The sequence below is a fragment of the Epinephelus lanceolatus genome, chromosome 6 (genome assembly GCF_041903045.1).
Source record: "Epinephelus lanceolatus isolate andai-2023 chromosome 6, ASM4190304v1, whole genome shotgun sequence".
In the NCBI taxonomy this organism is placed as follows: Eukaryota; Metazoa; Chordata; class Actinopteri; order Perciformes; family Serranidae; genus Epinephelus; species Epinephelus lanceolatus.
The window spans coordinates 1,515,666-1,542,952 of NC_135739.1; the positions used below are offsets into that span (position 1 = coordinate 1,515,666).

The following is a 27,287-nucleotide window of genomic DNA, read 5'->3' on the forward strand; positions in this document are numbered from 1 at the left end:
CAGAACAAATCTGGGTATGTGAGGAGAAGCCAATGTTCCCAGGACTGATGATCTAAACAACAGGAAGAAGCAGCTTAAGTGACGGGAAGCCCCTCTGAATGTGTGTGTATGGGAGGGTTTGCAGGAGTGTCACATATTTGTAAATATGCTGTCTACAACGCTGCCTCCGTTAATAAAACGTACAATATTAAGACCTTGCGTTTGAAATGGACGCGTCTCTTCGTGCATACAGGGAGAATAAATGAGCCCCAAAAGTCGCCACATGTACAGTAACGTGTCAGTAAGACTGTATGAAAGAGAGAAGAACATCAGTGTGTTTATTTTGAAATGCAAACAAACACAAATTACACAAAGTCCAAAAACACATGAATATAAAAAACGCTGCAGGTTGTCGGTGTGCGTTGGCAGATGAACACTGAGGTTTGTGGATTAAAACAGTCAAGTTAAGGCAGGTCTACGTTTTCATGTTCAGCTCTGAACTAACTAGTGAACAACAACACTACTTCACCACAGAGAGAAGTTCAAGGAGCACTTCACCGAAAATTTTAACATATTTCACAAGAGAGCTTAAAGGACTGAATCTTCCATGTTTTAGCCACGTAACTACAAATCCTGTTAACATTATACTTTAATTTATCCCGACCATCTTCTGAACCATCAGGTTTGATTTCTTACCTTTTTAAGAAAAATCAACTGTAATCTGCTGCAAATAAATAATCCGTCAACACTTTGTTACCTTGAACGTTCTGTCATATCATCAGTTATGACTCCTGATCTGTCAGTAAACAATTTGTAAATAACTTGAGGTAATAAACACAATTAAGTAGTTAACTGAACCCAAACTAGCATCTGTTAGCTGCAACTGACTTTGGTAAGATTCCCATAATCCCTACAGCACTTTGTTTACTTTGAAACGTTCAAGTCAAAACAACAACGAGAGAAGAAAATAATGCACGTCGACTTCAAACGAAGCCAGTCGGAACGCATGCCAGCATGCTGTCAAATATAAACACACAGAAGAAGAAGAGTCTGCAAAATGAAGAGCACTTGGATTCATTCAGCCATCTGATTGGTCGGATTACCCTTTGACCCTTTCACTAGTCTGACCACCGGCCAATCAGAGACCTAGTTCAGTCAGAGGTTTGTTGAGGTGGTGAAAACTGTTGTGAACATAAGACAGAGACGAGGTTTAGAACAAACAGCAGCACGAAGAAGTTTGTCCCTTTCGAAGATCCAAAATAAGAACAAAAAAAAAAAACGTTCTGTAAAGAACCGAGCTTTGTTTTTAGCTCCGCCACGTTAACTGTCACCCACTGTGATCCAGTGTGGTTTCACTGGTCTCTGTCCCAACACAGAGGTGGATTCTTCCTGGCTTTATAGTCAAAGTAAAGATGGTGAGCAGGAGGTAAAAAGCTCTGTTAGATTATCCAGGAACTGATCACCTCTACACCTGAAGTCCAGTTCAGATCAAAGATCGGCGATGAGAAGAAAACGTTTTCTATCGTTGCAGAGAAAAGTGTCTGAGCTCGACTGATGGTGTCACCTGACACTCAGCTGGTTTTAAAGCACGTCACCTGTTTCAACAGCCAGTCATCCCAGTGCAGCCCTCTGTTTCTGTCCTCATGGTGTGCCAGTGTTGGATGGTGGGTCTCTGCTGCTGCTCGCTGTGTGTTGCATAGAGATGATACACCATCTCATCTGGTGACTTGGTGTGAACCGGCAGGTTTTTACAATGATGCAGAACAGCGCAACGCAAGTATTTTCAACTCGTCTCGTCATGAATCTTTGTTGTGAACTGGGCTGATAACACAGCATCAGGACCTTTTGTTCAGGGTTTGTACAGAAGTACAGCCCACTGCTGGAGCTCGGTATCACCTCAAGAGTTTTGGTACAAGCACTGATATTGGAGTTTCTATCCTGATATCAAACCATTACATTTTATCCATCACTTTGAGAAATGTAAAAAAAGTTTTTCTCCAGAACCATCGATCGAACCTCTTTCCTCAGCTTACACTGGTCTTGGTCGCAGTGGTGCAGATGTCTCACAGTCCCCCCTGAAAGATCCCAAGACGTGCCCAGGTCTCATGAGATATACAAGCCTGTGTGTCCCTGGAGTCTCCTCTGAGTTGGGCTTGGCTAACCACTAGCCATAAAGGCGTGGACACTCACATGAACGCAAATCGCTGAGAGCGTGTGTAGGCTGAGACCAGGCTTTGGTTTAGTTGGTGCAGTCAACGTGAAGTCTTAAAACTTGTCTTAACAAACACTCAGCAGTTACGACTGGGCTTAGTAAAAACCAGCTGGTGAAACCTGCTCCACATCCTTCACAGGGCTTTCACACCAAACAGCAGTTTCAGTGTTACACAGAGAGCGGCTGTGCTCCCTGTGACAGCAGCAGTGCATTCATTTTCCAACACGGGTTTCAGCCACAGTTGAAGCAAATCAAACTCTGATCCCAAAAACGTAACTTCCTGTGGTCTGTAGCACCACAGTGAGCTGCGTTTTACAGCTCTGTTCTCCGCTTCATTCTGAGGATGATTTTGTAAATGATGTGCTTTTGAGAATTTGAGCAGTTGGTGTGAAACACGTGTAAGATGATCCGAGCCTGTGGAGGTTTTCAGCTGCTTGTTTCTGTGATGTCATTCTGTTGGTCACTCCCCAGAACACATGACCGGAGCGTTCCATCTTCCACTCTTTGTTCAATGAAAAGAAAAAGGTTTTTTTCATTGAACAAAAAAAGAGTCGAGACTCTGCCCCGTCATTTGATACCAGCTTTCGGTACCTGACGGTTTGTGACACATTTGAGTCAGTAAGTATTAAGGTTTGGTATCCAGCCATAGGAACCGCCATGGTGAATGGGAAGTGTACAGCTTCGTGGTGGCGCTGTCAGACCAGATGACGAACCTGCAGCTGCTCCCAGGAGGGGCGTGATGTACCCATAATCCTCTGGTGCAGATCAGGCTCCATATTCATCCTCTTCCTCAACAGTAACCAGAGATGCTGCCGGATTTCTCTGCTTGATATTTAGCAACCTTCCCACTTTCTGAAGTCAGGCGAGCTTGCAAGTTAGCGCTGATGGCGAAGCATGTTTCCATTAAAATGGCGTCATGGTCCTTTTGTCCCTGGAGCTGTAAATGTCTCTGTCATCAGCGAGCAGGACAACAAACCTCCAAATGAAGCCTAAATCCACTTTTGGCCAAATAAACCACAGTTCTTGAGTTAGAGTCAAAGCAGCTGCTGCTCAGAAGAAGATTCACGCTCTGTTACCACAAAGTCCGCCTCTTCCTGTTCAGATGGCACCGTGGGGACTCTACCGCACTCGGTGGTGTTTCGTGGTGAGCTGCTCCGTGCAGTCCAATCACACCTGGCAGATGTTGTAGTAGACGGTGTGTGCGTGCCTCTCGCCTGCTGAGTTGCCCATGGCGTCGAACATGCAGTCTTTGTGCGTGTGGATCTCTGTCATTGGCACGTCTACGCTGTGGGAGTTGTTGTGAGCGTGAGGAGTCTGCGTCCCGTAGGACGGAACAGTCTGCAGAGGAAACACACAAAAACACACGTTAGATTCCCACAGTGAAATGATCCAGGTACAGGCTGATGACTGTGTGTTGGCTGCACCTGTACGATTTTCTTTCTTTATGGAAAGTTTGTTTTTCTTTTTTGTGTGTTTTTGCCTCAAACTCCGACCGCTGCAAAGGCACAGCATATACAGGGCGCACACTCTACCAGTGAGCTGAAGGTCGTCCTGTACGGAGGTCAGTTTGAGCGAATAATTTCCTCTACCTTTCGGCCTCTCGTCTGTTTTACATCACTAAAAGTGGGATTTTTGAAAACTCTGGTTTGTGTGTACCCGTCCACCGCCCCAACGTGCCTCCTTACAAGACCACTTGCACTGCTTCCTTGTTTACTCACGTCAGTGCATGGGTCACGTGACCGCAGCCTTTCAAAAAACGGGGGATGTGCACTAATTTGGGTGCGTTACCTTTCATAGGAAAATGTACGAACAGTTTATGAGAACAACCTGCAGCAGCATTACAGTGGTTCCCAACTGGTGGGTCACAGTCCAAAAGTGGGTCGCAAACTTGTCAAGTTTTCCGGCTGGAAAAACAGTGACAGGATGCTAAGAAACGCTGACTAAAAAGCTGCTGGAAACACAGCGATGACCTGTTAAAAACCTGATAATGACAAAGTCAGCTCACATACTACATCACATCAGAAACATTGATATGACATGTTTGAAACACACGTGTAAGATATCTGAGGTTTGCAGGAATGTACGGTGCCAACATTTCCTTCTGGTGACTGGGCTGTTAGTGCACAACAGTATAACAAGTGATTTAGTTAATTCTCAGCTGGTTATTAATGGACTTCTCTGCCCAGCAACAGAGAACAGCAGAGGGGGCGGGGCTTGACAAAGACTCAAAAGGATTCAGAGCTTTAATCTGTTGTGGCTGTCGTTCCAAACAGAGTAAACTCTGCTGTAATCTAATCCAACACAACAGACGTGAATGAAGTAACAGCTCACAGGTGTGATGGAGAAACATACAGCAGAGTAACATTTGGTTTAAGATCTCCACTTTTGTGCCAAAACAGGAAGAACAAAACAAAATGTTTCCTCATTTTTAATCCATTTTTTATAGTCTATGTAACTTTCCTCTATAGAGTTCAGTTTCTGACGAGAACATTTTAAACTTACAATTTACTATTACATCTATCTTGCACATCTTACAGCGATGTACATACTGCACCTACAGACATGCTTAAAAGGCATATGTTTTACTATTGACCAGCAAACTGTTAAAGTCAGATTTAAATCTCTCCCGTCATGATGTCTGCTATAAATATTCCTCTCTGCAGATATGGAGTCCTTAAACTGTGTCCTAACTGCACGCGCCAGTTCGTCCACACTCAATCCGTTAAACATGTACTTTTGTGCTCTCATGTTAACAACCACTGTACCTATCAGCTGTGCTCTCATGTAAACAACCACTGTACCTATCAGCTGTGTTCTCATGTAAACAACCACTTTGCCAATCAGCTGTGCTCTCATGTAACCAAACCACTGTACCTATCAGCTGTGCTCTCATGTAAACAAACCACTGTACCTATCAGCTGTGCTCTCATGTAAACAACCACTGTACCTATCAGCTGTGCTCTCATGTTAACAACCACTGTACCTATCAGCTGTGCTCTCATGTAACCAAACCACTGTACCTATCAGCTGTGCTCTCATGTAAACAACCACTGTACCTATCAGCTGTGCTCTCATGTAACCAAACCACTGTACCTATCAGCTGTGCTCTCATGTAACCAAACCACTGTACCTATCAGCTGTGTTCTCATGTAAACAACCACTGTACCTATCAGCTGTGTTCTCATGTAAACAACCACTGTACCTATCAGCTGTGCTCTCATGTTAACAACCACTGTACCTATCAGCTGTGCTCTCATGTAACCAAACCACTGTACCTATCAGCTGTGCTCTCATGTAAACAACCACTGTACCTATCAGCTGTGCTCTCATGTAAACAACCACTGTACCTATCAGCTGTGTTCTCATGTAAACAACCACTGTACCTATCAGCTGTGCTCTCATGTAAACAACCACTGTACCTATCAGCTGTGCTCTCATGTTAACAACCACTGTACCTATCAGCTGTGCTCTCATGTTAACAACCACTGTACCTATCAGCTGTGCTCTCATGTTAACAACCACTGTACCTATCAGCTGTGCTCTCATGTAAACAACCACTGTACCTATCAGCTGTGCTCTCATGTAAACAACCACTGTACCTATCAGCTGTGCTCTCATGTAAACAACCACTGTACCTATCAGCTGTGCTCTCATGTTAACAACCACTGTACCTATCAGCTGTGTTCTCATGTTAACAACCACTGTACCTATCAGCTGTGCTCTCATGTTAACAACCACTGTACCTATCAGCTGTGCTCTCATGTAAACAACCACTGTACCTATCAGCTGTGCTCTCATGTAAACAACCACTGTACCTATCAGCTGTGCTCTCATGTAAACAACCACTGTACCTATCAGCTGTGCTCTCATGTTAACAACCACTGTACCTATCAGCTGTGTTCTCATGTTAACAACCACTGTACCTATCAGCTGTGCTCTCATGTTAACAACCACTGTACCTATCAGCTGTGCTCTCATGTAAACAACCACTGTACCTATCAGCTGTGCTCTCATGTAAACAACCACTGTACCTATCAGCTGTGCTCTCATGTAAACAACCACTGTACCTATCAGCTGTGCTCTCATGTAAACAACCACTGTACCTATCAGCTGTGCTCTCATGTTAACAACCACTGTACCTATCAGCTGTGTTCTCATGTTAACAACCACTGTACCTATCAGCTGTGCTCTCATGTGAACAACCACTTTGCCAATCAGCTGTGCTCTCATGTAAACAACCACTGTACCTATCAGCTGTGCTCTCATGTGAACAACCACTGTACCTATCAGCTGTGTTCTCATGTAAACAACCACTGTACCTATCAGCTGTGCTCTCATGTAAACAACCACTGTACCTATCAGCTGTGCTCTCATGTTAACAACCACTGTACCTATCAGCTGTGCTCTCATGTTAACAACCACTGTACCTATCAGCTGTGTTCTCATGTTAACAACCACTGTACCTATCAGCTGTGCTCTCATGTGAACAACCACTTTGCCAATCAGCTGTGCTCTCATGTAAACAACCACTGTACCTATCAGCTGTGCTCTCATGTGAACAACCACTGTACCTATCAGCTGTGTTCTCATGTAAACAACCACTGTACCTATCAGCTGTGCTCTCATGTAAACAACCACTGTACCTATCAGCTGTGCTCTCATGTTAACAACCACTGTACCTATCAGCTGTGCTCTCATGTTAACAACCACTGTACCTATCAGCTGTGTTCTCATGTTAACAACCACTGTACCTATCAGCTGTGCTCTCATGTGAACAACCACTTTGCCAATCAGCTGTGCTCTCATGTAAACAACCACTGTACCTATCAGCTGTGCTCTCATGTAAACAACCACTGTACCTATCAGCTGTGCTCTCATGTTAACAACCACTGTACCTATCAGCTGTGCTCTCATGTAAACAACCACTGTACCTATCAGCTGTGCTCTCATGTTAACAACCACTGTACCTATCAGCTGTGCTCTCATGTGAACAACCACTGTACCTATCAGCTGTGCTCTCATGTAAACAACCACTGTACCTATCAGCTGTGTTCTCATGTAAACAACCACTTTGCCAATCAGCTGTGCTCTCATGTGAACAACCACTGTACCTATCAGCTGTGCTCTCATGTAAACAACCACTTTGCCAATCAGCTGTGCTAAGCTGACTGCTCACAGTGCCTGTGTGAATATTATACTGCACATACATATTGGTTGACATTATTAGAAATCACAATGTTAGTATGTCTTGTGCTTTGTTATGTTCACAATACGCTGACAGCTTTGAAACACGTCAGTTAAACATGACAAAACATTAGAAATAAACACGTTTAGATATATTACTTGGCAATTAGCAGATTTAAGCTTCAGATTAGATTTCTTAATACAAAACTGGAAAACGCTGTTCCCTGAATGAATAAAATAAACCAACACTCTCCTCCTCTGCGCTGTGTACACATCACAGCCCCAAACTGCACCTCATTTATGTTTAATCTAATTATGAGAGTTGCGACGTGGGAGACGTAAACATTATTTCAAATTAAGTTTTGGTTTAATAAGACCTGTGGACGTGGGAGAACAATTCTGTGTCTGTCTCGGCTCACAGCGGGCAGCTGGTGAACCTGAACCTGTCAGAGAGTCGGAGGGAGACGTGCGATTATGTTACATGTTGCTAAACTTAACGCTGGGTCACTGCTGACATCAGACTGCCTGTATTAAGATGTCTTAATAGTGGTTTCATTTCACAGCAGAGACAAAGAGAACTGAGGCTCAGGGCAAACACCATGGTTACATGTCTGTTCATGGCGGCAGATGTGGGAGACGTGATGCTGCTCTGCAGGGCGCTTGATGTACATGTGGCTGCCGTAAGGGAAGCTGAAGAGGGAGGGGCAGAGCTCGACTCAGATGCAGCTGTCGGGCAAACAATACACTTTAAACTGAGAAATGATGCCATGGGCCAAATATAAGAACTGAAATATTAAATTATTAAAAAGAAATAGTCACAGCGCTCCATGTGTTCGCAGGTCGACAGGATGCACCTGTCCACAGTAATGATCACCTCCATATATGGTGGTCACTGGATAGTTATGGGCGGGGCTGTATGATAATTACTGACCAGTGGGAGCGCTGTCAGTTTATGATTGATTGACATTCATGAACAAACACACGTGACTACAAGTTTCCTGCGGCATTCATAAATCTATGAAACCAAGATTTTTTATGTGCAGATCTACGCGCACATTTACTGACACCTCATTACTGAGACCCAGTGTGTGAATTCTTTTTTTATCACTTGCCCGATGCAAGTGAGTTGCTAGATTTACTAGCTCGATGTGGCATTTTACTATTACAGACAATGTTTAATTACAGACAATGTTTTTTACCTTTCCTGTTTCACTGAGAGGGAAATCTTTCCGACAAAGGTGGGCGATGATTCCTGCTGCCAGAGCATCACCCAGGACGTTGATCATGGTCCGAAACCGGTCGCTGCAGAAACAGATGGGACGAGGAGACATCATGACACCAAAACTACTCTGAAGTACCTTACACTCTGTTCACATCGTGTTGTGGCTGCAATCAAGTATCATACTGAACTAACATTTTAAGGTACTTGTACTTTTATATATATGAGTTTTATGCCACTGTACAGATGTAGGTACTTTACAGATTCAGACTGAAAATACAAAACTGCCAAATAAATGTGACCCATTGTTTTCAGTTGGACCACAGCGGTGTGAAGATCTGTGATCCTATAATACCATAACATTCAGAAAGATTAACGAGCACTGTAAACTTACAGGATCCAGTCGATGGCCACAATGAGTGTGATGTCATCTGGCGGCAGGCCCACTGATGTCAGTACGATCACCATGGTAACCAGACCGGCTTGAGGGATCCCCGCTGCACCGATGCTGGCAGCTGTAGCCGTGATGCTGCAAGAAGAAAAAGTAAAGTTTATCCTGTCGAAGATTCATTTAATCAAAACGTAGACGGAGCGTCTGGAGCTAAAGGTAGGTCTGATGTCTGACTGCTGACTCAGGTAAAATAAACCTGACCCGACCCTGAAACCAGTCTGAAAATACAAGTCTGATCCTGAAGGTTTAGAATCAACAGTACAAACAAGAATTATTGAATTCTTTAATGTGCATTTTTAGTAAATTCACCCTTTTAACACTGTCGTAGGAAACACTGTCTAAACAAGAGCACATCTTTGAATGGGAACGACACAATGTGTCAGACCACAGCTCTGTGTCAGCACTACAGACAGGTCTGGAGTCACTGATTATCTTTCTACTACAGGGGAAAATGCTCTGGCTTGTTTGTATTTCTTTTAACCAATCATAGTCATCCTGGGCGGAGCTAAGCTCAGGATGCAGTGACGGTGTCTTGTTAAACGGTGTTGGGGGTGAACTTGTCTTGGTGAAACATTTGCACATATGGAGGTGAGTGCTGTCATTAAAACGACTCCACAAAAGAAAACCCCACAGAAACATGAACAGTGATCTGTCTCTGTGTGATGATGAAACACACACACATCATGTGATAATCAGAGCTCTGGAGGCGGAGCCTGACTTCACTTTAGCTCTGGAGGAGCTCAGTTAAAACCTCAGATGATCTGCTGGCTGTATGTGACTCTATCAGAACATTATTAGACGATATGACAGAAGCTGGTGTGAAGGGGAACAGTTAGTGAAGTCAGAGTCACTGGAGCTGCTGCTGCTGCTGTCAGTTTAAAGATGTGACAGATCAACTCCCACTGTCGGAAAACTGATTAACATCAGGAGAGTCCTGAGAGACGCAGTCTGGGCTTCTCTGAACTGCGTTCACAAGTTGTAGATCTTTACAACAATTCACTGAAACAACAAAGCAGACATGACGGTGTTTTCACCGTGTAAGGCCCTGGTCACTCAGAGAGTGTTTTCCAGGTTGTAAAACACGAGACACGCTGGACTGCTTTTTTTTTTTTAATTGAATGCTACTAGTGAAAAAAACACTTGCTGTGCATTTTTATTGTTGCCAGGCAACCACAAACTCACCTCTTCATTCTAACCTTCCTGTGTCTACTGTTAATTTATTGTATGCATCCTGCAGTGATCAGTGTGTAGCCGCTGACATGTTGAGGCAGAGGGTGCTGTCTGTAGCTCTGGTTGAGGGTGAGAGCTGCTAAAACACTTTCTGTGTGATCGGGGCCTAAGTTGTCAGCTTAGTGTTGTAGTTGTTGCAGTGAGTGAGGCTGGACTTTCAGATTGCTGCAGACTAACTGAGAGTTTAAACAGCAGATAACTGATTATATACATTCACATGTTGTGTCCTGCCTTTTGGAAAAGTCTTTCTCCATCTGAAACAATACATTTTAGACAGTTTCTTAATTCTGTTCTTCTTCCCTTTGTAATCTCGACAGGTTTCCAAAAACTCATGAACCGTCTCAGAGTTTGAGCACATCTGTGCTGGTTTACCTGATGGTGACCAACTGGCCGAAGTCCAGCTCATAGTCATTAACCTGAGCGATGAAGATGGCCGCCACGGCTTCGTACAGCGCCGTGCCGTCCATGTTGATGGTGGCGCCCACGGGGAGGACGAAGCGGGCGATCTGTCGGTCAACATTGCAGTTTTCCAGCAAACACTTCATGGTGATGGGCAGCGTGGCAGAGCTGAGACAAGACAAATAAAACTTGAACAAAAACCTGAACACATCCACAGGTTAAAGTAGAACCGTCCTGGACTCTGACCTGGAGGAGGTGGCCAGGGCGATCACCATGGCCTGCAGCAGCCCGCGGATGAAGGAGAAAGGGTTCTTCCTGGTGAGCAGGAAGAAGAAGAGAGGGAGGAGGATGAGTCCGTGGACGAAGAGGCCGGACAGCACAGTGATGCCGTACCAGCCCAGCTTCTTCCCCAGCGTGCTCGGGTCCTGCATGTCCAGGATCTTCCCCGCCACCAGGAAGATGATCCCGAACGGAAAGTACCTGAGACGACACCACAAACAACATCCTGATGATTATTTTACAAATTGAATCACCACCCTGTGGTTGTATGACTCCGCCCACCAGTCCATCCTGTGGTTGTATGACTCCGCCCACCAGTCCAGTGTCTCTGACAGTCTCCATCCATGTCAGTGAAAACATGGATGCTTCACACACAGAAGATCTATACAATCAGCACAGTTTCAAGATTAGAGTCACCAATTCAGTATCTGACCAAATGTCTCCCCTTCTGTTCCTGAGATATGACGTTAAAACATGATGATGTCACAGTCAAGCTGACCTTTGACCTTTTGACCTTCATTATTTTATCCTGTTAGACAATTGTGTTGAGTTTGGTCAGAATTCTTGAGTTATGGCCAAAAACATATTGACCTTCAACTGCTAAAATTCCAAGCAGTTTATTCTTCAGTCCTAGTGAACGTTTGTGCCAAATATGAAGAAATCAGAGCTCAGCATTCGTCCATGTGGCGGAGGTGACGGTTAAATCTCACGTCAGGTCTCAGCTCATGTATGCAAGTTCTAGTCAGCGTGGACGGGTGGTGCATCAGTAAATTGGGCTGAGTTGGACACTGGGTGAGAGGTAGGGTTCACCCTGGACAGGTCACCAGACTATCACAGGGCTGACACATAGAGACAGACAACCATTCACACTCACATTCACACCTACGGACAATTTAGAGTCACCAGTTAACCTGCATGTCTTTGGACTGTGGGAGGAAGCTGGAGCACCTGGAGGAAACCCACGCTGACACGGGGAGAACATGCAAACTCCTCACAGAGGGGCTCCCCCACCCTGGGTTCAAACCAGGAACTTTTGCTGTGAGGCGACAATGCTAACCACTGCACCACTGTGCCACCACTGAGGCACAGTCAAACATAAAGTTTGAGTCACTAGGATCTAAAGAGTTCGTCCTCTCGGGAGCTGGAATACGTCGTGTAAATTTCACAAAACTGTTTCGTGGTGATGGTGCAGTCTGTCAGTCGTCAGCAGCTTAAACAGAAATCGGGTCAGTATGCGAGCAGATAATATGTGTTTTCAGACCACAGGACATTTTTCCTTTTTGTTGTGTCCGCGCCGCAAGGACGAATAACGGTAGCAGTTCTTAGAACGCCGTTTTGAGGAACTCTTTAAGCTCCTGTGTCAGAGTAGGTCTCCCAACACAAGAGGAACCAAGGTGACCCATCTTTACCTGTCGGCCATGTAAACAATACAAAACACAAACAACAGTTCATAAGGAAAAAAAAACAGTTAGCAGGTATCTGACCTCCACTTCTTTCAGTTTGGCTTCAAAAGTAATTATTAGCGAGACTAACTTGTTGAGTTTCAACTCATTTTGGATCATATGCACAGCCGAGGGTGCAGATTACACTAAATCCCTTTTTATAAACACAGTTTGGAGCAGAAAGCATAAACAAGTCCTGAGGAAAGAAGATTGTCCTGCACTCGTCTTTGTTGCTGTAACAAGAGATGGAAGAAGTGTACGTGTTGAGTGTTCGGGTCATCAGGCTTTGTGTTGTGCTGTTTTTAATCTGCTCAGGTGCTGCAGCAGGATGACGTCACAGCCAGCACGTTTTCACCACCTGACAGGTCATCAGGTCAGATCCTCCTCGCTGTCAGACCGTTACACCACAGATACTGACTAACAAACCAAAAACACCACGCTGCAGTTTAATACTACCGACACAAACACGGAGATACAAGCTGTGTTCAGGAGATAGTGTGAGTCACAGAAGTCCATGAAATAAATAATCCACTAACACACACTATGAACCCAAGAGTTCACTGCACGTGTTGTACCCCAACACCCCAACTCCTCTTTATAACCTCCTTGATCCCAGCATGCAACCTGGCTACAGGAGCCTGTTGAGCTCAAACTTGTATTCAGGTAAATAATTAAATGACGCAGGTTTGAAAACACTGACTGGCTTCTTATGACTCCAGATGGGCGGACGGACGGATGTCAGAGGGATTTCCAACCAGCTCAGCGACCTTTCCAGCTCTGTTAAAGATATCAAAACTCTTGGCGCGATATTTGACTCCGCCTTTACGTTTGACAAACAAATAAATGCAATAGTAAAACCCAGCTTTTTCCAACTCCGCACCATTTACAAAATCAAGCCATTTCTCTCCCTCAGAGACCTGCAGACAGTCACCCACGTCCTCATCTCCTCCCGTTTAGACTACTGTAACTCTCTGTACATTGGTATCAGTCAGTCCTCTCAGTCCCTCCAGCTGGTTCACAACGCTGCTGCTGCTGCCAGGCTCCTCACAGGTACCCAGAGGAGAGACCATGTCACACCTGTGTTAGCGTCTCTCCTCTGGGTACCTGTGAAGTTCAGGATAGATCTGAAGGTTCTGTTTAATGTTCTGACCCCGTCCTACATCGCAGACCTCATGACCCCCTAGTCTCCCCCCAGGTCCCTCAGGTCAGCTGACCTGGGGCTCCTGGCTTCCCACGCTGCAGATTCAAGCTCAGGGGGGATCGTGCCTTTGCAGTGTCTGCCCCCAAACTGTGGAACTGCCACTGAGTTGAGAACTGAAACTTTTAATATTTACGCCTGTGATTTTCCTGCTGTCATATGTCAGAATAGGGCTGGGCGATACGGACAAAAAAATCATATCTCTGTGTTCACAGGCCAACTGGCCATACACAATATATATTTCGGTATTTTCTACAAAACGGGCTACAAGTTTTCAGCTGCAAGTCAAAGCCACATTTGAGATGTCACAAGCAGTGATTAAAATAAAACGCAAAGACAGAGATGTTAGCCCGCTCTTTGAAAAAATGCAGCTGCACAACAGTTACACCTCCAAAACACTAGTCGGCTGCAGGGATCTGTGAAGTTTACTTGATTCAAAACACACAGTAAACACACATTAAACACACATTAAACATGGCTTAATAGAGACAGTGTCAAATACAAATCAGCTTCACTATAACTCGCAGCATTCACAGACAAACACTTGTCTTTATCTGGACACATTTTCCCCACAAATACAACATGCTAACGTTATTAGCACAAGCCTATGGCATTTTACATTGTATAAATGAGCCTAGCAGCTAGCAGAGATTTCCTCTGCTCATATTTCAGCCAGGATAAATCACACACAGTGTGTGGAGGCTTTATTGTCTTCACAATTTATTGTTTCTTATCTGTGAAATTAAAGTAAATCAAAGCTTTGTTTCCACTGAGGGAAATGGTGTCAGCTTAGAGACACACAGGAGGTCTGTGTCACTGTGACGTGTTGTGTTTAAATGTTGCTGGAGAACTTGTGAGTGAGTGAGGGGGCGGAGCTGTGCGGAGAGTGTGACAGAGGAGAGATGAACACGTGGTGTAACACAACTTGACCCAATATTGATATAAACAGAGTCTAAATTTATATCTTACTTGAAAATATATTGATATATGGTACAGTCGTTATATAACCCAGCCCTATGTCAGAATATCAGCTGCTAAAGGGATATTTCGCAGATTTTCAACCAGCTCTGTATCGTAACAGTGTGGGTTGTATGTGTTAATGAACCGTGGTAAACTTCCCTCCATCAGCGCCCAGATCTCCTGATTCATCAAAAAGAAAATCCTCTGACTGACCCGTTTCAGAAATTTTAACTCACTGTTCAACTGTAATATGAGATTGTTTGTCACCAGCTGGCTGCCATATTGTTTTTGGATGTGCAACTAGCACTACGTTACCCACCAGAGGTAGCCTTTTCGTTCCGATGCAATGCATTCTGGTAGGTGTAGGATTTCTGCGTCTTGAGCAAATGAAAATGCCGCAGCTCTTTCTTTGTTTTCTCTGATTCTGTAGCACAGATTTTAAAAGTATTTGTGTTCCCCTGCTGCAGAGACAGACCGGTTTATGAACCATCTCTGCAGCAGTGAAATACTTTAAGAGGACGTGTGTTTCCTCAGCAGTGTGTACTGTGTGTACTTTCAGAGTATTCTTCTCACCAGACAGCAGCGTTGATGATCTTCATGACGCACTCGTTGATACACTGACAGACGTTGATGAGTGGAGCTCCTCGTTCTCCCATCCTGCCCAGCAACAGACCTGCAACAACAACACAGTGTAGACGTTTTCATTATAGGTTCAGGGTGAGGAGTGTAAACCAGAGAGGCAAGGGATTAGTTCTGACTGTTACAAAGTTTGATGTGTGAGAGGACTCCTCTGTTTGTCTGAGCGATCTTTGATGCTTTCAGGCTGCACAAAGGCTTCTTTACAAACAGATGTTATTTGGAGTGAAGAGTTTGTTTTGTACGTGGAGAACAAAACGCTGTGCGACAGTTCAACCAGACCGACAACTGAGAGACAAAGATCCCTCTGAGCAACAGTTGAGAAGAAATCAGCAGAAGCTTTGCATCAAACTGTGCAGATTTAAATGAGAACAGGTTCCAAAGATGTGTCTAACAAGCTGGAGGTAACTTTAGCAAAGCTCTTCTTCAAACTTCACAACAGAAACAGAAGGTCAGTGTTTCGGGTTGGACCGGCTGGAATATCAAATGAACTTAAATCACAGTTTGAACCTGGACTGACTCAATATTCAGAGCCCAGCTGCTCCGCTGTGGGTCAATAATGATCAGTGCTGGGGTAATGTGTTACAGTAATATATTACATTTTAGCAGTAACTATGTAATATCACATGTTACCAACAGGATTTCGGGTGTTATCACATTTAGTGTCACATAACGCGTTACCACCTGAAATAAACTGTTTGTTTTCATGTTTCATTCACCCACACTGACGCACACCGCTCCATGCCCCGAAGGTCGTTGTGTGTTGTCGTGTCATTACACTCTACGTTATGAGAGGGTGGCAGTGATCGTGTGCGTTATCATGTTCAGTGTGTTTCCATTAATATAACGTCTACACCCTATCCCGTCCTGCCTCTGCGTCCTGAGGCTTCCTGAAAGCAGCGGGGATCAGGAGCTGACCTCCGGGTTGTTTTTTCCTCGTCCTGATGATCTGCACATCTTCTTGATGTCAGTATATGTTGGAAGTGTTTCCACTCACATCTCCTACAGTTGCAGAGCGACGCCGACACACAGTCCTGTTCTTATACATAACTCTCTCTGTGGTGCTGCTGGAGCTGACCGACACACCTGGGACCGGCAGGTGGGTCTTTTTTTTTTTTCAATTGTTGCCGATAAGGAGGGAGCGTACACAGCTACCTGCAGCCACCTGGTGAAAAAGCGCAGTGTCTTCATTCAGAGCGCATGTGCTTTTTTGTGCAGCTGCTCCGAGCACTTCCTGTTGAAAGTCTCTTTTCAAAAAGGAGCTGGTGACATCACTGCCGCTCCTTTAGCCATGCTACCTTCTGACTGTCACAACAAAGACAGAAAAGAAAAACACATTTGTGCGAGCAGATCGTCCGGACACGCTTGTTGTTCACTGTGCAGTCAACCCTCTGTTAGCGTAGTGTTACGTTAGCTACCTGGCTAACATTAATGTCAAGATGTTGCTGTCACAGAAGCAAAACACATGCACAGTCCATCCATCCATCCATCCATCCATCCATCCATCCATCCATCCATCCATCTTCATCCGCTTATCCAGTGCCCAGAACACCTCCAGCAGGAGGCGCCCAGTGTAATTAAAAAAAGATATGCTGACCCCAGAGAAAAACACTTTGGTGAACACGGTCCCTAAACTTCTTAATGACAGAGTTTTCTGTATCAGTGACTTGTTGGTTGCGTCCTGCTCACCCATGGTGGCGGAGAAGATGACGATGCCCAGGACGTTCATCTGCTGGCTGCTGCCGGGACTGGTCTTGTAGGTGATCTCCGGAGGCGGGGTCAGCTCCAGGTACACCGTCCGCCCCTTAGGGTGACTGTCGTCAGGGAAGACATAGACGAAGTTGGGCTGGATGGTTCTGGTCGGGACTTTGAGGATGGGAATCAGGTCCGTTTTGTACTGAAGGAACACAGTCGGGTTAGTTACAGGAGTTAAAGACGTGATAAACTTTGCGTTACCTGAACGAGTCCTGGAGGTTTTCTCACCTGCTGGAACGTGGCCTCGATCAGATTCGAGGGAACCATGTTTCTGTGGTGGAATAAAAGAAGCGATTAATTTAAACATGAAGCAGTTGGTATTGCCCTGCATGTGTTTACAGACACGTACGAGGAATATATGACAGGTTAGAGAGCAGCAGACTGTCACACCTCCACCACACAGGATCAATAATAAAGTATTTTTTAGTGGAGCAGCGACAGGTGTGAGACTCTGATGTGATGCCGGACGGCAGGAAGGTAAACACGGATGAATCAGAGGGAATAGGGTTTATTAAGATCACCTGACCTTCACCAGGAGGTCAGAGGTCAACAGGATGATGAAGAGCACGGTCTGCCAACGTGCCGCAGCAGAGATCATGTCATCGCACTGCCGCTGACTCGGCTAATCTGTCACTCATCCCCGCAGGATTACTAAAAATATACTGATCAGCCCCGTCTGTAATTGGATTGATGTGTGTGTGTGTGTGTGTGTGTGTGTGCGTGTGCGTGTGCGTTTTCTACAATTTGTTGATCTAAGCGTTGTTCAGCTGAGTGGCAGCGGCCTGTTGGACACTGAGGGGTGAATTCACAAAAGATCAGACAAAAACAAAGCGTGTAATTCTCTCGTGCACCCACAGACAGTAAAGTGGACCCCAAACTGTGCTGCTCAGCAAACAGCGTCCCAGCGCTCCTGTGCTATTTGCACGTATTTAAATGAGGTCATATGCAAACATCTGGCAAAAATTGACCCCTTCTTTGCAAAAACAGTCCAATTTCAAAAAGATTAGCAACAGCAGTCACATTTTTTTGGACAATTTAATAATAATTCTGACATTTTATTAATATGTTTTTGACATTTTAATAATATTTTTCATAAATTTAATCAACATTTTTTAGGACATTTTAAAAAACTTTTCAGACATTTTAATCAACATTTTTTCTGACATTTTTTTTGTTTGTTTTTACATTTTTTAGGACATTCTATAATATTTTTCAGACATTTAAATGACGTATTTTTGGACATTCTAATAACTATTTTTGACATTTTATCAACATTTTTTTTTACTTTTTATCAACCTTTTTTAGGATATTTAAAAAAAAAAATCAGACAATTTAATAATATATTTCTGATATCTTAATATTTTTTCTGACATTTCATAAATTTTATCATGATAAAAATGATTTTATCAATGTGAGCAGAGACGTAATAACCCGTGCAGCATCCACCTCTGTCATCGTACAGTCTGCAGACGTCACACATGATGTCGTACCAAAGTTTATCAGATCCACGTGGCACAGTGTAGCTGCACTAAACTTACAGGACTGATAAAATCTCTCAGTCTGTCAGAGGTGTTAGTTTCTACTCGTCGTGCAGGTTTCAGTCCTGTTTTATAAATCTTTGATTTCACCTGTTTAAAGCTGCTGCTCCTCATATTTCACCGTTTCTCTTTGTTTAACGGACAAAAGATAAAAGTCGGCTGACTGTGTCTTTCATCACATATATTTTCAGTGTTTGATGGTTTTAGTTTATTTTGTCTGTCTCTCAGACGGACGGAAGGGCAGACAGACTAACACACAGACAGACACCTGTCTTCACCTGTGCCCCTCCAACTCACCTGATGAGGTCTAGCAGGGCGTCGGCCGAGGTCATGACGGGCCCCCCTCCCAGACGGTTACTCTCCATCTCCGTCCCCACGCCGGGTTTGATGATGATGACGAGCACGATGCCGACCACCACGGCGATGAAAGTGGTCCACAGGTAGTAGGTGACGGTGAGGACGCCCATCCGACAGCAGGCCTTCGACTCCATCGACGACAGACCTGACATTAAACTGCACAGACACACAGACAGACAGACAGACAGACAGATGTTGGTTTAAAGGGGCATTTAGTGAAATTTATTCTGTTGTCTCCTGAATCAGTTTCATCTCCAAGTGTCCTCTACAGAGAGACGTCCTTTAGCCTAGCTTAGCACAAAGACTGGAAGCAGTAGGAAACTGTTAGCCTGTTAGCCTTATTTATTTTATTTTATTTTTATTTCAGTTCAAATGAATGTTGTCAGATGTGTTGTAGTGAAGCTCCAGGACGTTGGACACAGGTGTCCACCTGTCCTCCAGGATGTTGGACACAGATGTCTTCCTGTCCTCCAGGACGTTGGACACAGGTGTAATCCTGTCCTCCAGGATGTTGGACACAGGTGTCCACCTGTCCTCCAGGATGTTGGACACAGATGTCCACCTGTCCTCCAGGATGTTGGACACAGATGTCTTCCTGTCCTCCAGGACGTTGGACACAGGTGTAATCCTGTCCTCCAGGATGTTGGACACAGGTGTCCACCTGTCCTCCAGGATGTTGGACACAGATGTCTTCCTGTCCTCCAGGACGTTGGACACAGGTGTAATCCTGTCCTCCAGGATGTTGGACACAGGTGTCCACCTGTCCTCCAGGATGTTGGACACAGGTGTCCACCTGTCCTCGACCACCCAAACTGGTTTGAAGGGAGTCAGTGAGTTGGTCACAGGTAGACTGACTCAGTCTGAACACCTGGTTCAGAGTGGCGTGACGAGGCTGGCTGCTAGCGTTAGCATCAGAGGCTATGCTAGCTCAGACCTCCAGGTTTGTGTTGAGGTGATATTTCAGACTGACGTTCTCTGATGGTTGGAGCAGAACCTGCAGAGAACGCTGCTCCTATCAACAGCTCCATCTGGGCGTTTTTTAAATGTAACTGTTCCGTTCACGGGGCCGAGCAGCGTCGTCTCGTCTGCCTCCATCATGTGACAAAGACACTGTGGCCTTCAGTGACGCACCGGGTCAAAGGGCACCACAGAACGCCATTAATCAGCATCCATATTTTTTGACATGTTATTTGACAGGCCTAAATTAAAATCAAAACAAAGTGTCACTGGCCTCCATAAAAAGAGACATTTGTCTGCTGGCTCCGCCCAAAGATACTTTCCACCTAGCCTGACAGCTTCTCTGGGGGAAACCCTGCGTTTAAGTACGCTGCAGATACGATAGGCTTCACGGTCTGAGGCATCCTGACCACAGACTCTCTCTCTGCTGGTCTCTGAACACCAGTCGTGTTGTCACAAAGGCACGACAGAGACTTTACTTTCTGAGGCGTCTGAGTAAACACGGCAAAAACACACAGCGGAGCATCTTTACTGGTGGAGTTTGGCAGCATCAGAGCAGAGGATCATAACCGCTGATGAGGGTGGTGAAAATAGCGTCAAAAATCACAGGCTCTCCATCACCTCAGATACGGAGCATTAACACCACCCGCTGCAGGAAGACAGCACTTTGGACAATAAGACAAATCCATGTTTGACAAATGTGAGTTTTTACAGTTCTCATGATGATTTATGTTTTACCATCTAAATAATTCAGATCCTGTCAGTCACACACATAGAGCGTTGAGCAGCAGTGAACATCCAGATTATAACTGACTGGAGACAAAAAAAATTCTACTACACATAGATCATAAATGCATGGATATAAAAACGAGTCATCACGCTTGGTTCAATAATATAAATGCTTTTTACGTATTATTTGGCACTCACACCGACACCACTACTGTCAACTTCTTCCACCAGTTCAGCTCCACCCACAAAACACGTCATCACTGTTTCCAATCATAAAAAGAATCTACACATTGTGTTATATATCGTAGCATGATGCACATATTTTTATGTTTTGTTTTTTTTCCTGGTTTCTTGTCAGTTGTCTCTGTGTGTGTCCGAGAAGTGCAACGTGACCTGATTCCTGATTGTGATTCTGTGGTGAAACTTTAAATCTCAGAAACTGTCCAAAGTAAATTTCTGTCTTTGCTCATATCATTTCTCTTCCTGATGTTTCGTAGCTATTTAAATATTTTAATGTGTGACGGACATAAAACATGGACACACCTGGACGTGATGAGAGGAAGGATAAGCATCTTCAGCATCCTCATCAGCAGCTCTCCAGGAAAAGAGAAGTAGATTTTTGCCTGTGGAGACAAAACACATCACAGGTTGTTGTTGAGTGCAGAGCTGATCTTCTTCCAGGAGCTGTTTATAAGTGTGTTGGCCTATCGCCTGTGGGGCAGATGTGACACTCTGACAGCAACATGATCACCTTCTCCTCCATATTTATCACAGACTGATATTTACTGAAGAAGGAAAGATATCTGTCAGCTGTGATTGGTTGGTCCTCGTCACATGACATGTGGAGCACGCTGCTGCCTTCCAAAAGTTGAACTCTGTTTATCTCAGCCGTCACACCCTGAAAAATGGGCGCTCGGGAACACGTGTGTCGCTCTGGTGTTGCTCTGGTGTTTGAGCGCGCCTGCTGTGCGTCTACACTGCTACTTTAAACTTCAACTTCTCTTTCAGAGGTAAATATTGATCTTTTTACTGCACTATATTTAGTTACATTCAGATTATTGATACAAAATATGATCAATAATAAATAAATAAATAGAAACCACCCAGCAGTTTGTAAAATCATTAAAATACACTCCACCTTTACCAGCTGCAACATTCAACTGATCAACACATTCATGCATCAATAATTATAATACAGTAATATAATATCATATTTATTATTTTGCATTATGAGTACTTTTAATTTGGGAACTCTGAGTATATATTTTGATGCTTCTATATTTTTACTTGAGATTTTCGATGCAATACTTTTTCCTGCAACAGAATATTTCTCCTCTGTGGTATCTCAAAAACAGAAACCTCAGATTCAGAGCTCAGTCTGACTGGAACATGACGTCGATTGAAACCTTGAACACTGAAGATGATTTAATTCCAGTAAGTTCCTCATAAATGGATTTAAATTTAAAATAAGAGCCGGTGTCAAAGTGGTCCAGTGACCTGCATGTTTCTTTCTCTATATTTGGCCGTCTGCCTGGAACGGATCAGTGATTCCTGGAAAACCGTTCACAGACAAACTGCACTATTTTTATCCAACACTTGACATGAAAAAACTGTCAGCTGACCTGAACCTAAACTGTCTGACTAAAGATTTAATTATCAGCGGCAAAGTTAAAGAAAAGCATCCACACAGAGGCAAAGGGTTTACGGGGCAGCATGTGAAAGTGTCAGAGAAAAACCTCTAAATAACGTGCGCACACAGGAGTCTGGTATTTATAGAGCGTCTCACAGGAGCAGATATTCTAACTCCCACCAGGTGAGTCCTGTTGGGAAAATATAAAGAAAGAGGGGACCTGGGATGTTTTTCCTTATTTTCTATAATGCTCCTGTGTTGGGTGTTCATGTCAAATATTGTGTGTAAGAGTAATCCTCATGAGTGAACACCTCAGGAGGCTTCAGGCCATTCTGAATACTTTGTTTCCAACAAAACAAGCTGACGTCTACATATGGTCATCTGCTAAAGGCTACTACTGCAACTGTTTACGCCACACACACTGCTACATATAGCTACATGCTAACGCCAGGGAAACATGTCATCTACATGTAGCTACATGCTAACATCAGGGAAACATGTCATCTACATGTAGCTACATGCTAACATCAGGAAAACATTACATTACATATGAGGCTACATGTAGCTACATGCTAACGCCAGGGAAACATGTCATCTACATGTAGCTACATGCTAACATCAGGGACACATGTCATCTACATGTAGCTACATGCTAACATCAGGAAAACATTACATTACATATGAGGCTACATGCTAACATCAGGAAAACATTACATTACATATAAGGCTACATGTAGCTACATGCTAATGTCAGCATAAAATGATAACATACGCTGCTATATGTAGCTACATGCTAACATCAGGGAAACATGTCATCTACATGTAGCTACATGCTAACATCAGGAAAACATTACATTACATATGAGGCTACATGTAACTACATGCTAATGTCAGCATAAAATGATAACATACGCTGCTATATGTAGCTACATGCTAACATCAGGGAAACATGTCATCTACATGTAGCTACATGCTAACATCATGGAAACATGTCATCTACATGTAGCTACATGCTAACATCACGGAAACATGTCGTCTACATGTAGCTACATGCTAACATCAGGAAAACATTGCATTACATATGAGGCTACATGTAGCTACATGCTAATGTCAGCATAAAATGATAACATACGCTGCTATATGTAGCTACATGCTAACGTCAGGGAAACATGTCATCTATATGTAGCTACATGTTAACATCAGGGAAACATGTCATCTACATGTAGCTACATGCTAACATCAGGAAAACATTACATTACATATGATGCTACATGTAGCTACATGCTAACATCAGGGAAACATGTCATCTCCATGTAGCTACATGCTAACATCAGGAAAACATGTCATCTACATGTAGCTACATGCTATCATCAGGGAAACATGTCATCTACATGTAGCTACATGCTAACATCAGGAAAACATTACATTACATATGATGCTACATGTAGCTACATGCTAATGTCAGCATAAAATGATATAACATATGCTGCTATATGTAGCTACATGCTAACATCAGGGAAACATTACATTACATACACTGCTACATGTTGTAGCTTCATGCTAACACCAGCGAAACATGTTATCTACATGTAGCTACATGCTAACATCAGGGAAACATTACATACACACACTGCTACATGTAACTTCATGCTAACACCAGCGAAATATGTTAGCAGTATGGTGGAAATGAAAATAAACATAAAATGTAATTTGTTCAATGCTTCAGCTTGAAATGTGTTTGTGGCCCCGCCCCTTCTGTTACACAGGCAACATGGCGACCACTGAGGGGGAGAAGTGTCTGCCACACTCAAACAAGCATGTATAAATCCAGAGGTGTCTGACCTGAGATGCAACAAGTGTCCACACAGAGGACATTTTTGACATTTTAAGTTGCAGCAGTTGAGGACAAACGGAAAATATCACCAACAGAGCTAAAAAGTTGAATTTAAAGGAGCCTGATGGGAAACTTAAGAGAAGGCGTGGACATGGGAACTGGAATATTTTGTCCAAGTGAGTTCTGACAAAAAGATTAAAGGAAACTATGAACATGAGATTTATTAAATGAGATATATCAGCATCAGTGTAGGTCCTGACGGGAACTTTAACAGACAGAGAGGGAGGAAAATTCAAAGAAAGTCTCAGACCAACTGAAATGTACAGGCCTGGCCGGAGAGACAGGTTGGAAAGTTTAAAAGAAAATATTGAGGGGAAATTTAAGGGAAGTATGAACATGGGAGCTGAGTGGGAAAGTATCCATGGAACATTTAAAGTAAAATATCAACATAAAGTTAAAAAGAACATCAGATCAACATGGAAGCCATTTCCACATTTTGATTCCCAGCAGGTGAGTCTGGACAGAAGGGTAGACACAACAGGTGAGTCGTACCTGTGTGGACAGCTGGGTTCCCCTCAGCATGAAGCCCAGCGTGCAGCCAGTGAGCACGGCGATGACTGACAGCGTCAGCAGCCCGTTCCTCTTTAAGAAATCCCTCGCGCTCTTCTTCAGGTCCCCCTGGACAAAAGTCTTGACCCGGTCTCCCATCGTCATCCCTGCGTCTCCCGGAGCATACGAGCTGTGGTCGGAGCGCGCCTCCTCCTCTCCGCTCGGTAAAAGAAGCTCCTCCATGCTGTCCAAGTTTTCTGTTGGCCTGTGTGCGGTTGGCAGGGTGACAGACCTGTGAGAGCCAAAGACGAGCTAACCTTTTCCACTGAGGGATTAAATCATCATGATCAGAGCCAACGGCAACGCTGCAGGCCGGCTGCAGACTTACAGCCGCTAAGAGGCTTAAAGAGGTGCAACAACCTCACACGCCTTTGTTGTGGCATCTGCTGCTGCTGCTGGACACCGTCCTGTTGTTGTTCCTCAGGTTTTGGCTCAACTGTCGTGGTCAAGAAGTCAGCAGAGAGGTCAGAGGATCCTGCAGCTGTTGGACTCAGTGAGGTTTCACTCTGTCAGCTCAGATTAGGGTCAGTGAGACTTTCAGATTTCCATTTTCATCAGGTTCTGTGATCAAAGATGCTTTTTCCTGTCAGAGCCCTCAGACTGCCCGTATCACACCGCAGTAATTATAATAGATGATATTCAAATATGCCACAAATCAATCAGCACAGTTTCAAGATTAGAGTCACCAATTCAGTATCTGACCAAATGTCTCCCCTTCTGTTCCTGAGATATGACGTTAAAACATGATGATGTCACAGTCAAGCTGACCATTATTTTATCCTGTTAGACATTTGTGTCAAGTTTGGTCAGAATTAGTGAATGAATTCTTCAGTTATGGACACAAACATGTTCTGTGAGGTCACACTGACCTTTGAGCACCAAATTCTAATGACTTTATTCTTCAGTCCAAGTGTGTGTCAAATTTAAAGAAATCCCCTTAAGCTGCTCTTTAGATATTGCATTCATGAGAATGGGACAGATGCAAGGTCACAGTCAACTTGACATTTGCCCTCTTAAATCTAATCAGTTCATTGTTGAGCCCAAGTGAACGTTGGTGCCAAATTTGAAGGAATTCCCTCAAGGCGTTCTTGAGATATGGCATTCACAAGAATGAAACACACGCTAGGTCACAGCGACCTTGATCACTGACCACCAAATCAGTTCATCATTGACTCAAAGTGGATGTTTGTGCCACATTTGAATAATTTCCCTCTAGGCCTTATAGTGTTCACTATATGAGATGCACTTTCGGTCACACTAACCTTGACCTTCGACCGCCAAATTCTAGTAAGTTCATTTTTCAGTCCAAGTGGATGTTTGTGCAAAATTTAAAGAAATTCTCTCAACGAGGTCTTGAGACAATGCGATCACAAGAATCAGACCGCAGAGGTCAAAGTGCCCTTAACATTTGACCTTTGACCACCAAATTCTAGTCAGTTCATTCTGGAGTCAAAGAGGATGTTTGTGCCAAATTTGAATACATTTCCTCAAGGTGTTCTTGAGCTCAGTTACAAGAATGGGACGGACATCCCAAAAACACAATGCCTCCTGCTGCGCCTATCACCGGCGCAGAGACATAAAATTTGCAAGTCTGCGACAGACAACAAAACTCCTGTGTCCAAAATAATAATCAACAAATGTAATAATAATCAAAAACTAAATAAACATTATTATTCTGTTCCAGTATTATAGCGTTCTGCAGTTCTGCGTGTTGTTGTTGCCCAACAGAACACGGTGTATTCAACTAATGTTAACGTCTGTATCGTGTTTTTATTGTCGGAGAAAGTAAAGCGTCAGTTATTAATGTTAGTAGACAGTGGTAGCTTCCATTTTTTTCATATTCATACAGTGTACTGTACAGATGTAAATACATAAGGTAAAAATATATATACGATACAAAATAACATCATATAAAATAATACGATATAATATGAAACTAGATTTGAATGTTTTTAGGGTTTTTAGCTGTTTGTTTATGAGACACACTTTATTACGTTGTCAAGAAAAGTGCTATATACTGTATGACTTTTTCATTTAATAATATTAAATATTTAAAATTATTTTCAGAACTAAATTCAAAGCCGACAGCTGTTTGTCATCTTTTGTAAACATTTGGAGAAAAAACACTTCAGCAAACTCAGAAAATTAAGTTAGTCAATGTGAAGTGAAGTACTCACATCTTTTACTTAAATAAACAAAGATACCACTGTGCATTAATACCTTGTGAAAAGTTCCTGCATTAAAGTACAAAAGTATTAAGTATCAAAATATATTTAATGACATACCTGAAGTATAATTTGTGCACATTTTTAAAACATTTTCTGCAACAAATATTTTCTTGACATTCTCTCTCATGTCCACTAGATGCTGCTCCGACACTGTACTCCATTCACCTACCGGCAGCACCACCAGCAGCACCAGCAGCACCAGCAGCACCACCAGTGTTAGTGTACGTGTTAGTATTAGCAGTGTTACTTGTACTAGTTGTAAAACTGCTAAAAAGATAAAAGACAAAAAGATCGGAGATGTTGTTTGATCTGAATAATGTAACTTTGATTTGCAAATCTTTTATTACCTTAATTCAGTTGAGGACAGAACAAAGACGAGATATTTAATGTTCAAACTGATAAACTTTATTGTTTTTTGTAAATCTGCACTCACTCTGCAGCAGGTTTTAATAAAGCTGGGA

General features: G+C 43.5%; 1 protein-coding gene and 1 long non-coding RNA gene across 2 annotated transcripts; one reads left to right on the plus strand and one right to left on the minus strand.

The window, feature by feature from the left end:
• Nucleotides 1-291: 291 nt before the first annotated feature.
• slc1a8a (solute carrier family 1 member 8a) lies at nucleotides 292-26,936 on the minus strand. The gene is made up of 11 exons (XM_033621571.2): nucleotides 24,542-26,936; nucleotides 21,069-21,148; nucleotides 18,780-18,995; nucleotides 17,173-17,215; nucleotides 16,879-17,086; nucleotides 15,127-15,226; nucleotides 10,921-11,154; nucleotides 10,648-10,842; nucleotides 8,989-9,123; nucleotides 8,575-8,677; nucleotides 292-3,529 (listed from the first exon to the last, which is right to left on the minus strand). Exons 1-11 carry the CDS (start codon nucleotides 24,779-24,781, stop codon nucleotides 3,359-3,361), a joined length of 1,725 nt encoding a protein of 574 aa, XP_033477462.1. The 5' UTR covers nucleotides 24,782-26,936; the 3' UTR covers nucleotides 292-3,358.
• On the plus strand, nucleotides 21,335-27,287 carry LOC117253833 (uncharacterized). The gene is made up of 4 exons (XR_004501430.2): nucleotides 21,335-21,535; nucleotides 21,881-21,959; nucleotides 23,922-24,165; nucleotides 26,963-27,287. It is a non-coding gene; the product is annotated as an uncharacterized LOC117253833 (long non-coding RNA).

Excerpts from the sequence above, each read along its gene's own strand:
- slc1a8a (XM_033621571.2), bottom strand. The coding sequence starts at position 24,781 with ATGGAGGAGCTTCTTTTACCGAGCGGAGAGGAGGAGGCGCGCTCCGAC. Across the intron at positions 18,996-21,068 it reads CTTCCTCTCATCACGTCCAG|TTTAATGTCAGGTCTGTCGT; the intron begins GTGTGTCCATGT and ends GTGTCTGTGCAG. Across the intron at positions 8,678-8,988 it reads GTGGCCATCGACTGGATCCT|CGACCGGTTTCGGACCATGA; the intron begins GTAAGTTTACAG and ends CTGTTTCTGCAG.